Below are 15,821 nucleotides of genomic sequence, written 5' to 3'. Positions count from 1 at the left end.
CACAGTACATCTGTAGAAATCTGTGAGTGTCTTTGGTGACACACCGATTTTCCTCAAACTCCTAATGAAATATAGCTTCTGTCGTGCCTTTTTTGCAATTGTATCAATATGCTGGGCTCAGGATATTTCCTCAGAGATATTGACATCTAGGAACTTGAAACTGCACTTATGATCCCTCTATAATGATGGATGTGTGTTCCCTTTACTTCCCCTTCCTGAAGTCCACAATGAATTCCATGGTCTTACTGACATTGAGTGGAAGTTTGCTTCTGTGACACCACTCAACCAGCTGATCTATCTCGCTCCTGTATACCCCCTCGTCTCCATCCGAAATTTTGCCAACAATAGTGGTGTCATTGACAAATTTATAGATGGTGTTTGTGCAGTACTTAACCACACAATCTTGGGTGTAGAGAGAGTAGAGCAGTGGGCTAAGCACACATCCTTGAAGTACACCAGTGTTGATGGTCAATGTTATTTCCGATCCATGCATACTGTGGTTTCCTGGTGAGGAAGTCAAGGATCCAGTTGCAGAGGGTATAGAGGCCCAGGTTTTGGAGCTTGCTGATGAGAACGGAGGGTATGATTGTGGTGAATGCTGAACTGTAATCCATAAACAGGAGCCCTATTATCTTGGAAAAGAAGCACAGCCAGGTGATTGAACTTTGTAAAGTGCGGGCATGGAATGGCACAGTAAATCACGTGGATGGTGGTATAACTGTGGTCAAATGTGTTGGCTCCTCTGGTTCCACATATTACTTATAGAGCAATAGAAAAATATGGCATGAAACCTGGCCCTTTGGTCCATCTAGGCTGTGCTAAACCATTTAAACTATCTATTTCCATTGACCTCCACCCTAGCTCTCTATACCCCTACCATCCATGTACTTATCCAAACTTCTCTTAAACGTTGAAATCAATCTTATTTCACACTCTCATGACCCTGAAGATGTTTCCCATCATGTTCCCCTTAAACTTTTCATCTTTTCACCCTTAACCCATGACCTCTAGTTGTAGTACCACATAACCTCAGTGGAAAAGGGCTGCTTTTATTTACCCTATCTATACCCCTCATAATTTTGTATACCTCAATCAGATCTTGCTCATTCTGTTATGTTCCAAGGAATAATATCCCAACCTATTCAATCTTTCATTTTAACTCGAGTCCTCCAGTTTTGGCAACATCCTTGAAATCTTTCAAACTTATTTACATCTCTCCTGTTGGTAGCTAACCAAAACTACACAAAATACTCCAAATTAGGACTCACCAATGTCTTATACAACTTCAACATAAAATGTACTTAATACTTTATGATCAATGTGCCAAAAGCTTTCTTTATGACCTTATTTACTTGTGATGCCACTTTCAAGGAATTATGGACCTGAAAGTGACCCCTTTCTTCCCCCTTTATGAAGTATGCTTACTTCATAAGGGGGGGGCGGGGGAGAAAGTTCCAGCGGTAAAATTCTCGAGCAGTTTTACTCCTGGGAAAGGGTGGATTCTCCTGTTAGGTAAGTGTCCAAATTTCATGCATCTGGCAGAGGGTGGCGGGTGGGCGGGGGGTGGGGGGTGGCACTGTTATTGCTGTCTCTGGCAGGAATACAACGTGTGCTGGTTCTCTGGTTCAGTTTGAACACAGGCCCTTCAGCCCATGATGTTGTGCTGGGATTTTAGCCTACTCTAAGATCAAACTCACCCATCCATCCCACATATCTCTCCATTTTTCTGTCATCCATGTGCCTCGCTGAGTCTCTTAAATGCCCCTGATATTTCTGTCTCTATCAACATTCCTGGCAGGACATTCCATGCACCCACCACTCTTTGTGTAAAAACTTACCTGTGAAATTCCCCTTATATTAAAGTTAAGACTCCTGGTATTCACATTTCCACCTAGAAAAAAGTCTCTGGCTGTAAACTCGATCTTCGCCTCTCATCAGCCAAATGCAGGAGGACCTCAGCAGGTCAGGCGGCATCTATGGAAACGAATAAACGGTCAACGTTTCGGGCCGAGACCCCTCTTCAGGACTGGGAAGGAATGGGGAAGATGCCGGAATAAAAAGGTGGGGGAGGGGAAAGAGGCCAGATGGAAGGGGCAAAGAGTCGGAGAGCAGCAGAGATCACAGACGGGGGCAGTGAGAGAGGGTTTCATTGAACTCCTGTCAAAGAGATTTAAACTTCCACTGGGTAGGCATCCCTCGAAGAGACTTCATAATGGAACAGCAAACCGTAAACTCAAGATAAACTGCAGATACTGGAGATCCCAAGCAACACACACAAAATGCTGTAGGAACTCAGCAGTTCAGGCGGCATCTATGGAAATGAATGAACTGTCAACGTTTTGGGCCAGGACCCTCATCATCTCGAACGCCTTCCTGCAGAAGGCATGAGCAGGTTTAAGACAGTGCTGTGACTGACACATTGTTAGTCTAATTTCCAAGCTTCATGTTATCATTCGCACCTTGGGGACAGCACTGACTGAAAATGGGAAATGAAAGACAAGAGGCCTGACTGAAATTCCAATTGTCACCTTACAAATGGGCATTGGTGTTTGTATAATTACCACACTGGGAGCACCCTTCATCACATCTCAGTTTCACAGTGGGCATCGAAGCAGTTACTTCACAGACTATTCCCAGTTTGCACCGTCTCAGTAATCAATCAGAATGTGAGAGATTTGGTTTCCCTGAAAGGAACAAATGCTTTGGTTTGAAAGCAGAAAATAATGGAAACTCTCTGTGGGTCAAAGACCATCTGTAGAACCATCAGACGTATCGAATGCTCTCGAATTTTAGATCATTGATCAGTACGGTACACATCCTTCAGCCAATGATGTTGTGCCAACCTTTTAACCTACTCTAAGATCCGTCTAACCCAGTGGTTCCCAACCTTTTTTTGGCCATGCCCCACCTAATCACCTCTAAAATCCTGATGCCTCCTGTGGTGATATATAATTCTTATTATTCAAAAAGTGAACTCCTATTCACCTGGAGGAAGCCTAAAAGACCATTAACTTGGTTTAAACAAGCTTCAAATTACCCTCCTGTGGGGCGTACGCCCCACGTTGGGAACCACTGGTCTAACCCTTCCCTCTCACACAGCCCTCTGTTTTTCTATCATCCCTGTGCATATCTAAGATTCTCTTATAGGTTACCAACGTGTCTGACTACACCAGCACCCCAGACAGGGCATTCCACTCTCCAGGTAAAACACTTAGCTCTGACGTCCACTCCTATACTTACCTCTAATCACGTTAAATTTATGACCGCTGGTATTAACCACATCCACCCTGCAAAACAAAATCCTTAGCCATGCACTCGATCTACACCTCTATCAAGTCTCCTCTCATCCTCCTTCACCCTTGAGAGAAAGGTCCAAGCTTACTCAACCTCTCCTCATGCTCTCTAAATCAGGCAGATTCCTGGTAAATCTCTGCCCCCTCCCTGAAACTTCCACATCCTTCCTATAACGAGGCAACCAGCACTGAACGCAATGTTCCAAGTGTGGTCTAACCAGGATTTTATAGAGCTGCAACATTACCTCACGGCTCTGGAACTCAACCCTCCCATTAATGAAGCCCAATACACCATACACCTCTTAACCATCCGATCAACTGATAGATTGATTTCTTCCAGAATATTCTGTTGTAATTTCTGGTTTCCTATGTACACAGTTTTGTTTTTAACTTCACAGTTGCAGGGACTGATACCTTCCTGGACCATAGGTCAGTCATCTGCTGCCTGCCCCCAGACCCTTCCCCTCTGTGTGGGCTTTGCGCCAGAGAAGGGAAATTACCTGAAGCCCCTTGAATTTCGCTGTGCAACCCTGGAACATCTGGACAGCAAAGGTACATACGCCAGGATGCCCTTTATTGATTACAGCTCAGCATTCAATACTATTATCTCCTGAAAACTAGTCAATAAGCTTCAAGATCTTGGCCTCAATACCTCCTTGAGCAATTGGATCCTTGATTTCCTCACTTGCAGACCCCACTCAGTTCGCATTGGCAACAACATCTCCTCCATGATCTCCATCTGCATTAGTGCATCACAAGGCTATGTGCTTAGCCCCCTTCTCTACTCACTTTACACTCACGGCTTTGAGGCTAAGCACATCTCCAATACCACGTTTGCATTTGCTGGCGACACCACTGAAGGCTGAATGTGGTGGTGAAGAATCTACAGACAGGAGGGAGATTGAAAATCTGACTGTGGTGCCATAACAATAACCTCATATTCGATGTCAGCAAGACCAAGGAGTTGATTATTGACTTCGACAAGTATCCACTTCTATGAAAGGCAGAGAGGTGAAGAAGGCACTTACATCAACTATAAAAGTTAGTGTGTCATGTAAATTGTTGGCGGATTTCAGCTCTGGGTGCCACACTATATAAATTATATGTTTGAACTAGAGAGGCTTCAGAAAAAAATCACCAGGATGTTTCTGAAACTTAATCAGAGAGATGGGAGGCTGTGGCTTTTTCTCATAGGGCGAAGAAGGCTGAGATGTGACCTAATAGATGAGGTGGAGATAAGGTGGAAGGTCACAGGTTAGGGAATCTAAAACCAGAGAGTGCAAGTGTAAGACCATGAGACAAGAGCAGATCAAGATGCTCAGCCATTCCATCATGGCTGAAAAGGGAAGAAGATCAGCCATGATGAAATGGTGGAGCAGACTCAATGGGTTAGATGGCCGAATTCTGCTCCTATATCTTATTGTCTTATGAATGATTTATTATCTTGATAGATAGATAGATAGATACTTTATTCATCCCCATGGGGAAATTCAACTTTTTTCCAATGTCCCATACATTCCAATCTCTCTCAACTCGCTTCTCCTCATAACCTTTGACACCTTGACTAATCAAGAATCTATCAACCTCTGTTTGAGATCTACCCAATGAATTGTCCTCCACAACCATTCGTGGCAATGAATTCCACAGATTCATCACCCTCTGGTTAAAGAAATTCCTCCTCATCTCTGTTCTAAGGGGACGTCTTTCTATTCTGAGGTTGTACCCTCTGGTCCTAGACTCCCCACAATAGGAAATTCCTCTCCATGTCCACTCTAGATCTTTCAGTACTTGATAGGTTTAAAGAGAGAAGGTAATAATTTAAAGGGGCAAGTTTTCTACACAGAGAGGTGACATGTGTATGGAATGAGCTGCCAGAAGAAGTGGTAGATGTGGGTACAATTGCAATGTGTAAGAGACATTTTGGACAGGTTTGTGGATAAGAAAAGTTCTGGTTGATATGGACTGGTGTTCACAGGCAGGTGGGGCTGGTGTAGATCTACATCATTGCTGGTACATTGGGGAGCTGCCCCAGGGGCGGCTTTTTGCAATGTTCTCTGTGTCTGTGAACCTGTTGACTGGCGGCAGAGGAACAGCTATAAACTGGAATTGTGTTGATGGCAGCATTGGCTCTACGCGTGTCCGCGGAGTGGAAAGCCAGCAAGCCCTCTTATTCACATTCCTTTATTAAGCCAGCCTGTCTCTGGGGTGTCCCAATTTGCTCTCAACCCAAGAACAGCAAGCCTCAATATGGATTGATTAGTCTCATCAGAGTTTGTTCTGTTCAGCTCACACCGGCAGCTGGGGATAGCTAATGGCAGCTTGCAGTATGAGCAAGTCACAGGCATTGAAGAACTTACTACAGCTGATATACATCGAACTTATTATTTGTCTGCTGTGTGTAACCTATTGTAACACAGCACAGTACCATCCTATCGGCCCACAATGTTGTGCTGACCTTTTAACCTACTCCACAATCAATCTAACCCTTCTCTCCTACATAGATCTCATCTGTGTACATATCTAAGAGTTTTTTAAATGTCCCTAATCTAACTGCCTCTACTACCACCCCTGGCAGGGCATTCCACACATTCACCGCTCTCTGTGTGAAAAAAAAACTTATCTCTGGCATCCCCCCTTTACAGTACTTTCCTCCAATCACCTTAAAATGATGCCCCCTGACCTGAACCATTTCTGCCCTGGAGAAAAGTCTCCTGCTGTTCACTCAAACTACGCCCCTCATCAAGTCACCTCTCATCCTCCTTCACTCCAAAGAGAAAAGCCCTAGCTTTCTTAACCTTTCCTCATAAGATGTGCTCTCTAATCCAGGTAACATCCTGGTAAAATCCCTTCTGCACCTTCTCTAAAGCTTGTATCTACTGTAAAGTTTTACTGAAATGTTTCCACTGCAGAGGATTCTCGATGCTGAACTGGCTCTTTAAGTAGAAGAATGTCAAAGCAGACTACCAGCCCCGTGATGTACTTGTCTGTTTCGTTTGACAGCCTTTGCGGAACTTCAGACGGATATTAATGAGTTAACCAGTGACATGGACCGTGCCGGGATTCCGTATCTCGACTACAGGACATATGCAATGAGGGTTTTGTTCCCAGGGATAGAGGACCATCCTGTTCTCCGAGAGCTGGAGGTATGGACGTTCCTTAGATTCATTCATTAGTCGGCCCAGCCTAGCAGTAAATAATTCCAGTATACTCTGCGGGTCCAGTCTAGGTTCCCAGTCCCCTGATATCCATGAATCCAACCTCCCCCTCCCCACCCACTGGGACCTATGTACCCTGAAGGGCCACACATTCCAAGTGGGCTTCATTTCCCTAGAACCAATGGCCCTTGTAGTCTTCACTTCCTCAGCACCCCCTCCCCTGCCAGACACACTTTTCCAGTAATCTGTTACCATCCAAGGTCCTTGTTTCATGTCACTATCATCATCAGCGAGGAGCTATGTTCTCCAAGGAGCCACGCATTGGTGATCCTCATCCCCCAGGGCTGGGGATCCTTCCACACTCTGCCAACCACTGACCCTTGGGCAATGTAATGATCCGGACATTGCCTTGTGGAATTTGAGGAGCAGGAGTCCCTCCCTGCCCCACGCTGTAAGCTGTGTCAGGGCATCAATCACTCCCAGTCATTGTCCTCCTGATGATGAAGCCTGCCCTGAGAATATCCATCCCATCTGTGCCCAAAGGTAGCACTCCAGTTGCCCCCAAGCACTTCCAATATCAGAGCATGGCTGTGGGTCTAAGTGAGTGAAAAACTTGCGGTACATACAGTTGCAAGAAAAGGTTTGTGAAGCCGTTGCCATTACCTGGTTTTCTGCATTAATTACTCATAAAATGCATCTGATACTCATCTAAGTCACAAGCACAATCTGCCTAAGCTAACAACACACATGTGAAGGCCAGGAACTGGACTTGGTTGCCAGAGGCTATTTGAGGCGAATGCTATTGGGGACATTTAACAGACAGTGGGAACTTGGCCATTACCACCACTGGCTATAACAACCATTTCTACTAACAGGAGAAGGGACAAAGGCAGGTTACTGGTGCCTTAAAACCAGTCACTTTGAGCAGATGGGGCTTGTCAGCCATTGTTGGAAGCTCATCTAGGAGAAGGAAAACTCTAATCTCAAACCTCTGCTGCCTTGCGGCTGTACCGTCTCATGGGGAAGGCTTTGGAAGTAAGCCCTGAGGGGAAAAATCTGGAGCTGGAGCCCCTAAGGCAGTCCAACGTTGAGTTCAATGCTGACTTGCAACTCCTGCGACTCTGCTGGTACCAAACTGTGATGGTCTCCACCCCTTTTGGGTTCTTCAGATGTGTGGAGAGGGGAGCTCGCTACGTGGGCAACAGCTTGCTCCCCATATCGTGTTGCCCAGGCCAGACAGCTAGGACGTAATATCCATGGTTGCCCCAACCGACGGAGGCCTCACTCACTCGTTCACTCACCCAGTAACACACAAGTAACTCTACTTTTTGTCAATACTGAGTACACCATTTAAACAATCACAGTCTTGTTTCAAAAAAAGTCTGTGAGTATCTACGGTACTGCCTTCTACAAAAGCTATTTGGTGTCAGGTGTTCCGATCAATGTGCTGGAATAGGAGGTGTGGTTTGTGGAGGTGCCCTACCCTATAAACAAGACACAAAATGTCAGGTTACTGACAGTCTGCTCTTCTCAAGAAAGACCTGTTTATGTGCACCATTCATCGATCAAAACAACTTTCAGAAACTGGAAAAGGCAAACAAAGCATTTCTAAAGACCTGAATGTTAATCAGTCTACAGCAAGAAAAATTTATGTTTAGGAATGGCCAAGCCTGAGTCTAGACGTTAACACAATGGAGGCGCTGTTGCGTGACCTGAAGGTGGGTGTTCATACAAGGTATCCCAAAAATATTGATGAACTGAAACAGTTTTGTATGGAGAAGTGTTCTAAAATTCCTCCTTGCCACTGTGCAAGTCTGATTAGCAGCTACTAGAAATGCTTGGTGGAGATCATTGCTGCTAAAGGAGGTTGTGCCACTTATTACAACAGGAGTTCACATTCCTTTTCCAGTCTGGACAGTGAGTGATTAAACAAGGTGTTCAATAAAGACAAGAAAAGTACAATTGTTTGCGTGCTGATAGTTTAGGTAGATTGTGTTTGTCTATTATTGTGACTTAGATGAAGATCAGACCATCTATTATGAGTAATGTAGAAAACCAGTTAACTGCAAAGGGTTGACAAATTTTTTCTTGCAACTGTACATCACCGCTCTAACACAAATGGCTGGTGTTGCCATAATGAGGTGAACTCATGTTTCTTCTCCCTGTGTGCCAGGTCCCAGGGAATGGGCAGCAGAGTGTGGAGAAAGCTCTCAAACTCTTTGGGCAACTCATCAACAACAAAACCTTCCTGTTAACATTCATTCGGACTCTGGAGCTGCAGAGGAGTTTCTCCATGAGGGACCGAGGGAATGTGGCATCTTTGATCATGACAGCACTTCAGGGAAAACTGGAGTACGCCACGGACGTGCTGAAACACCTGCTGTCTGACCTGATCGAGAAAAACCTCGAGAGCAAGAACCACCCCAAGCTGCTGCTTCGCAGGTAAGGGTAGTGCTCTTGTGTGAGGCTGTACATTAGTGGCCTATTTGATTTTGAAAGTTAGCGGATTTGTAGAGATGGAGAAATGGCAACTGGAGTTTGGTGGACTTGCGGATTGGAGAAATGCTGAAATAGTATGAGGTGCTGTACTTTTGGAGATCATATAGATTCATAGAAAAACACAGCACAGAAACAGACCCTTTGGCCCATCTAGTCCTGGCCAAGCTATTTAACATGCCTATGCCAATGACCTGCTCCTGCACCTCCATACACCTCCATCTATGTACCTATCCAAACTTCTCTTAGACATTGAAATTGAGCTCACATGCACCACTTACACAGGCAGCTCGTTCCACACTCTCACCACCCTCTGAGTGAAGAGGTTTCCCCTCATGGTCCCCTTAAACATTTCACCTTTCGCACTTAATCCATGGCCTCTAGTTGTAAGAGGCAGGTATGCAGTAAATGGCAGGACCTTTAGGAGCTCTGATGCACAAGGGGTCTTGGGGTGCAAGTCCATTCCTCCCTAAAGTGGCAACACAAGTAGGTCAGGTGGTAAAGGGGTATCAGTGTGGCATGCTTGCTATCACTGGCTGCAGCATTGAGTACATAAATTGCCAAGCAATGCTGCAACTGTATCAACCTTTATTTAGGCCACTTTTGAAGTAAGTAAGATCAAGGGATTGATTGTGGACTTCTGAAAAGGGAAGTGAGAACACTTACTGAGGGGTCTACGAGGAAAGATTGAGCAGCTTCAAGTTCCTGGGTCTCAACGTACCAGACGATCTATCCTGGATCTAACATGTTGTTGCAATCATGAAGTAGGCACGTCAGTAGATATAATTCATTTGGAGTTTAAGGAGATTTGGTATATTGCCAAAGACTCTAACACATTTCTACTGATGTACCATGGAGAACTTTCTGGAGTCTCCAATGCTCGTTCATTCGTTCTTTATGTGCCGTGTCGTATGACATGGACGATCATGGTCTTCCCATGACAATGCTAGTTCTTGGCAAATCTCTTAGGGGTGCTAAGCAGGTGCTATCCTTGCCCAAGGGTGCCCTGCAGGCTAGAAGAGAGAGGGAGTGTCTTAGACCTCCTTCGATAGAGACCCCGCCACCCAATGCACAGGATCAAAAGTAGCTGCAGTGGGTTGCAGATACTCCACCACTGGGGACATCTTCAAAAGACGATGCCTCAAAAAGGTGGCAATCCTCATTAAGGACCCTCATCATCTGGAACATGTCCCTTCTTATAACTACTAGCAGGGAAGATGGGACATGCCCTCTTCTTATAACTGCTAGCAGGAAAGAGACACAGGGCAATGAAGATCCAAACTCAACTTTTCAGGAACAGCTTCTCCCCCTCCACCATCACAGTTCTGAATGGTCCATGAATCCATGAGCCTCACTATCTAGCTCTCTTTGCATACTCTTTATTTATTTATCGACGTTCAGTGCAGAGAAGACTCTTCCAGCCCTTTGAACCATGCTTCCCAACAATTCCCCAATTTAATCCTAGCCTAGTCAGGGACATTTACAATGACCAACTGGTAGATCATTGAATTGTGGGAAGAAACAGGAGCACCCCGAGGAAACCCAAGTGGTCATGTGGAGAATGCACAAACTTCTTTCAGGCGGTGGTGAGAATTGAACCCGGGTCTCTGGTACTGTAAAGCGTTGTGCTAACCGCTACGCTACCGAGCCTCTCTATTTGTATCTTTATTTCCCATAGTAACCTATAGTAATTTTTTATGTATTGCACTGGACTGCTGCACAAAACAATAATCACAACACACTGTATGTCAGTCATAATACACCTGATTCCGACTCTAAGCACTGTATGTAGTTCCAGTTGGTATCAGGGGCTTTGGAGAGGATACAGAAGAGGTTCACCAGGATGTTGCCTGGAATAGAGAGTATTTGCTACAAGGAAAAGTTGGACAAACTTGGGTTGTTTTCTCTGGAGTATTGGAGGCTACGGGGAGACCTGATAGAAGGTTATAACAGTATGAGAGGCATAGATATGGTAGATGGTCAGAATTTTTTCCCCCAAGTGGAGATTCAAAAGGCTAGTGGAATAGGTATAAGATTCTGACAGGCTGCATCACTGTCTGGTATGGGGGGGTTGGGGGGGGCTACTGCACAGGACTGAAAGAAGCTGCAGAGGGTCGTAAATTTAGTCGACTCCATCTTGGACATCTTCAGGGAGCGGTGTCTCAGAAAGGCAGCGTCCATTATTAAAGACCTCCAGAACCCAGGGCATGCCCTTTTCTCACTGTTACCATCAGGTAGGAGGTACAGAAGCCTGAAGACACACACTCAGTGATTCAGGAACAGCTTCTTCCCCACTGCCATCTGATTCCTAAATGGACATTGAATCCTTGGACATGTCCTCATTTTTAAAATATATATTATTTCTGTTTTTGCATGGTTTTTAATCTATTTACTATATGTATACTGTAATTTATTTATTTTCTTCATTTAGATTATGTACTGCATTGAACTGCTGCTGCTAAGTTAACAAATTTCACGACACATACCGGTGATGATAAACCTGGTTCTGATTCAGACGAGAGGGAGGGGGAGTTTAAAGTAGATGTGCGGGGCAAGGTTTGTTTTACACAGGGAGTGGAGTGATGCAGTAGCAATGGTTGAGAGGCATGGAGAGAAGTTTGGCATCATAGTCAGTGCAGATGTTACGGACTGAAGAGCCTGTTCCTGTGCTGTACTGTTCTATGTTCAGTAACAGGACTGCACATGCTATGTTGGCACTGGGATATGTGGTGACACCTGCGGGCTGCCCCCAGCACACTCTTAGGTTGCTAATGCAAACAGTACATTTCAGTGTACACCTGATAAATATTACTCTGAATAAATCTGCATCATCGGAAGCAATCTTTACACCTTTTAATTGGATATCCAGTGAGTTAGCTCAAAGGTAAGAAGCACATTGCAAGTGCAGAGCCAGATTCAAGATTGTTTAATGTCATTTCCAGCACACAAGTGTAAAGGTGAACGAAAAATTGTTACACCGGATCTGATGCAGCACCAGAAATAAAACACAATAGGATAAAGAGTGCAATAATTAAAAAAACAATACATATAAATAAATAAAATAGCTTGTACGCATAGATTAATTGTATGCCCATATAGTGACGCTAGGCACTAGGTCTGTGCATAAGGTGACTCTGACAGGAAAGGATAAAGTAGTTGTGGTGGGGGTGTGGAGGGGTGGATTAACGAGTGGAGGCATTGATCAGCCTAACTGCTTGGGGAAAGTAATGTTTTTGAGTGTGGCGGTCCTGGCGTGGATGCTACGTAGCCTCCTCCCTGATGTGAGTGGGACCAACAGTCCGTGAGATGCTTTGCTCGACTACTCTTTCAACAAGAGTACAGGAGTAGCTTGTTCCTTTGAATATCTGGGAAAGGAATAGATTGTTGCAAGGACGGGTAGCTATTGCAGCAGTTCCCCACACCAGATAATCCATAGTTGCTTCTTTTTTTGAGGCACAGAGTTAGCATGTGTTTGCTTTCCAACAGGAAAGTGCTGTATGGAATTCCAATCCTGTCTGCTCCCGCGGAATACGTCAATTATTGGATTTGTTACCAGGCAACAAGGTGTCTGCTCCGAGGAGAACCCTATGGTTGGCTTTGCTCTGTGTTGCTGGAGTTTCAACAGATTAAGGAATCGATCTTAAGGATGTAAATCAGATAAAAGTAGAGAAGCAATTCAACTAAAGGAAAATTAAATTTGTTTTATTTTTCATATCATACCTTAATGCATATCAAAATATTTATTAGTTTAGCATTACAGTGTGGAGTGGGTCCTTCCAGCCACGCCACCCGACAAATCCAATTAACCCTAACCCAATCACGGGACTTTGTACAATGACCAATTAACCTACCTGGCATGTATTTGGACTGTGGGAGGAAACCGAGGGACACAGAGAAGTCTCATACATTTTACGGGGAGGACGTACAGAGACTCCTCACAAAATGGCACCAGAATTGATCTCCGAACCCTGGCATGCCCCGAGCTGTAATTGCCTTGCGTTAACCATGGTGCCACACTCAGACAGGCGTCTCCATTTGGAAAGGGCACAGCTTGACATCCTGACAGCAGAATGTGATGTTTAGTCCAAGAGTTGCTTTCTGTCATTTGACAAGAGATCGATGTGTCACTGTGTCGTGCAATATGCATAATGTATTACAACATGAAAAATAAACAGCTCGCTAATTACCGTGGCAACTGATCTCAAAAGGATGAAGTGTCTCTTGCATCAAAGTCTATCTGTGATGGATGGTAAAGGACAGGCCCACGTGTTCAGGAAGAGTAAAACAAAGATAAAGACTAGCTTTATTTGTACATTGAAACATGCAACAAAATGCATTCAGTGCATCATCAAGGATTATGCTCGACAGCCCACAAGTGTCACCACGCTTCCAGTGCCAACGTAGCACGCCCACAGCTCACTGAGCCCTTGGAAGGTGGGAGGAAACTGGAGAACTTGGAAGAAACCCATGCAGAACGGTGGGATGTACAAACATTTTACAGACAGCCACTCTTCCTTTGAGGCTGTGCGGTAACGGAAATGCTTAGCTTTCTCTTACGGTCAGCTCCTCCTGTACATCTGTTGAGCGATCAGCAGAGGAATGCATCTCCGTTTGTCCCACTCCCATCAGGGAGGAGGCTACGTAGCATCCACACCGGGACCACCAGACTCAGAAACGGAAGAGAGTCAGGCTTAATATCATTGACATATGTCGTGCAATTTGTCGTCTTTGCAGCAGCAGTAACATGCAATGCAATAATAATAGGGAAAAGTGAATGCCTGCAAGAAGATGAATCTCAGGGTTGTGTGTGGTGACGTATGTATTCTTTGATAATAAATGAACTCTGTGCAGATGCAGGAAGTCTGAAACACAAAAAGTGCTGGGAATATTCAGCAGGTCAGTCAGCATCTGTGAAGAGAGGCACAGTTAATGTTTCAGGTACAGAACGCTTCATCAGAACTGGGACAGGGAGAAAATAAGTTAGTTCTCAGTCGCAGAGTAGGGAGGGGAGGAGGCAAAATTGAAGCTCTTTCCTGGGGTTAGGCTAATGGCTTAACAGTCAGACTACATGTCTGATGCCCATCTTCACTAGTCCTGATTCCTTGAATTATTTAAGGAAGAGGTTGGTGGGAATCGAGGGACATGGAGCTGATGTGGGAAGAAGCACTGAGGTAAAAGTTCAGCCATGATCTTGATGAGGCGTGGAGCAGTTCAACGGGCTGAATAGTCTCCTGCTCCTGGTTCTGATCTTCTTACAGCCGGAGTAATGCGAGGTAATTAGAATAACAAGACACCACAATCCACACCCCTCTCCCCTAAACCTACCACATACAAACTCCACACATCCACGCACAGCCCACCCACATCTCCACCACCCTCCCCCACACAAACTCCACACACCACATACAGCCCCACCACCCTCCCCTACGCCACGGGTTCTCGGAGGATTCCAGCCCTGATGGGAACCGCTCTCTTCTCATAAATGAACACGTTCCGAGGTGTAACCAATCCCACGGTGACTCGACCCACCCTTTCCACCGCCACCCATTATGTTGTGTAGACCTTGTAACCCACTCTAAGATCAGTCTAACCCAGGAGTTCCCAGCTTTTTAAAGCCACAGGCCCCTATCATTAACCTAGGGGTCCGTGGACCCTAAGTTTGGAACCCCTAACCTAATGCCTCTCTCCCACATAGCTCTCCATTTTTCTATCATCCATGTGCCTATCTAAGAGTCTCTTAAATTTTCCTAATGTGTCTGCCTTTACCACCAACCAGCCCTGGCAGTGCATTCCATGAAGTCACTGTTCTCTGTGCAAAAATCTTACCTCTGAACTTCCCCCCTATACTTGCCTCCGATCACCTTAAAATTATGCCCACTGTTTCCACCGTGACCCTGGCTGTCCACTTAATCTTGCATCATTTGTTTCCGCCGTTTCGGAAAGATGCAGTGCAACGTGTCCTTGACACTCTCTCTAGCTTGAAGAGTGACCTCTGCCATGTGCAGACATGCTAATGCTAATTTTTAATTGAAGGCAGATGCAGAACCACTCTGTGTTTTGCTGAATGTTTGCTGTGGCTTCTCAGCTCAAATGTGGGGATGTCTCAGAGCTAAGGTATTCTCGAATGGTTTCTGTGCAAAGAGCACCCATGTTGGACCCAGAGCATGTTCATCGGAGCCTGTGTGAAAAGTTTCAAAGTATGTTCAGTTCCGGAATAATGGGAACTGTGGTGGGGGTGTTTAATCTGAGAAAAAAATGTTTGTGATTGAAGCTACTTATTTAGTTGTGGTGAGCACAATGTTAAAGGAAAATTGGTGTAATTTTTCCACTGGGCAAGGAAATATAGAATATTTGCTGTCACAGATGTTTCAGCCTCTAGCAAGGGTGTCAGTCTTTGGTTCATGAACACAGTCAGAATTGAAGTTTGGTACACTGCCCAGTACAACTCAATTATACTGTTGGGTAATCATTTAGATATCATTTGGAAGTGTTGCCCAATAATTTAGAAGTAGATTTATTGGGCGAAAAGATTGAATTAAAATTATGGGAAATTCATGATGTCCTTTTATAAAATTAATTTAAAAAAACTATATCTTGCCCAGAAACTTATTTACTGCCCAATACACCCCTGATGTTTAGGACAGCAATGAAGGCCATCCATTTCAGGGCTTCTTTCATCATGTCAGTAACTTCCTCTCAGTTTTCACCACTGACAGTCATCCAAGTTCCAAGAATACCATCGCACTCAGATGTAGAAGGAGTCTTCATTGCTGTTTCCATAACAACTTTGTTTGACAAGTCTGGGTTGTTAGCCCTGAGCTGAACCCCCGAATCTGGAGGACCGGTGGACCACAGTGGTCTGACATGGCTGACCCTA

The 15,821-nt window shown here is 44.9% G+C and overlaps 1 protein-coding gene across 4 annotated transcripts in view; it reads left to right on the top strand.

Moving 5' to 3' along the window:
• plxna2 (plexin A2) overlaps positions 1-15,821 on the top strand; it is a 574,692-nt gene that overhangs the window by 496,648 nt on the left and 62,223 nt on the right. For all 4 annotated transcript variants that reach the window (XM_073030937.1, XM_073030940.1, XM_073030939.1 and 1 more), the window contains 2 exons: positions 6,294-6,436; positions 8,622-8,890. In XM_073030937.1, coding sequence (XP_072887038.1) covers positions 6,294-6,436; positions 8,622-8,890 — 412 coding nt within the window. The remainder of the gene's footprint in view (positions 1-6,293; positions 6,437-8,621; positions 8,891-15,821) is intronic.

This window comes from Hemitrygon akajei, chromosome 27, assembly GCF_048418815.1.
Source record: "Hemitrygon akajei chromosome 27, sHemAka1.3, whole genome shotgun sequence".
Lineage (NCBI taxonomy): Eukaryota > Metazoa > Chordata > Chondrichthyes > Myliobatiformes > Dasyatidae > Hemitrygon > Hemitrygon akajei.
Note: the sequence above shows the minus strand (reverse complement) of the source record. Positions and strands in the feature narration are given on the sequence as shown.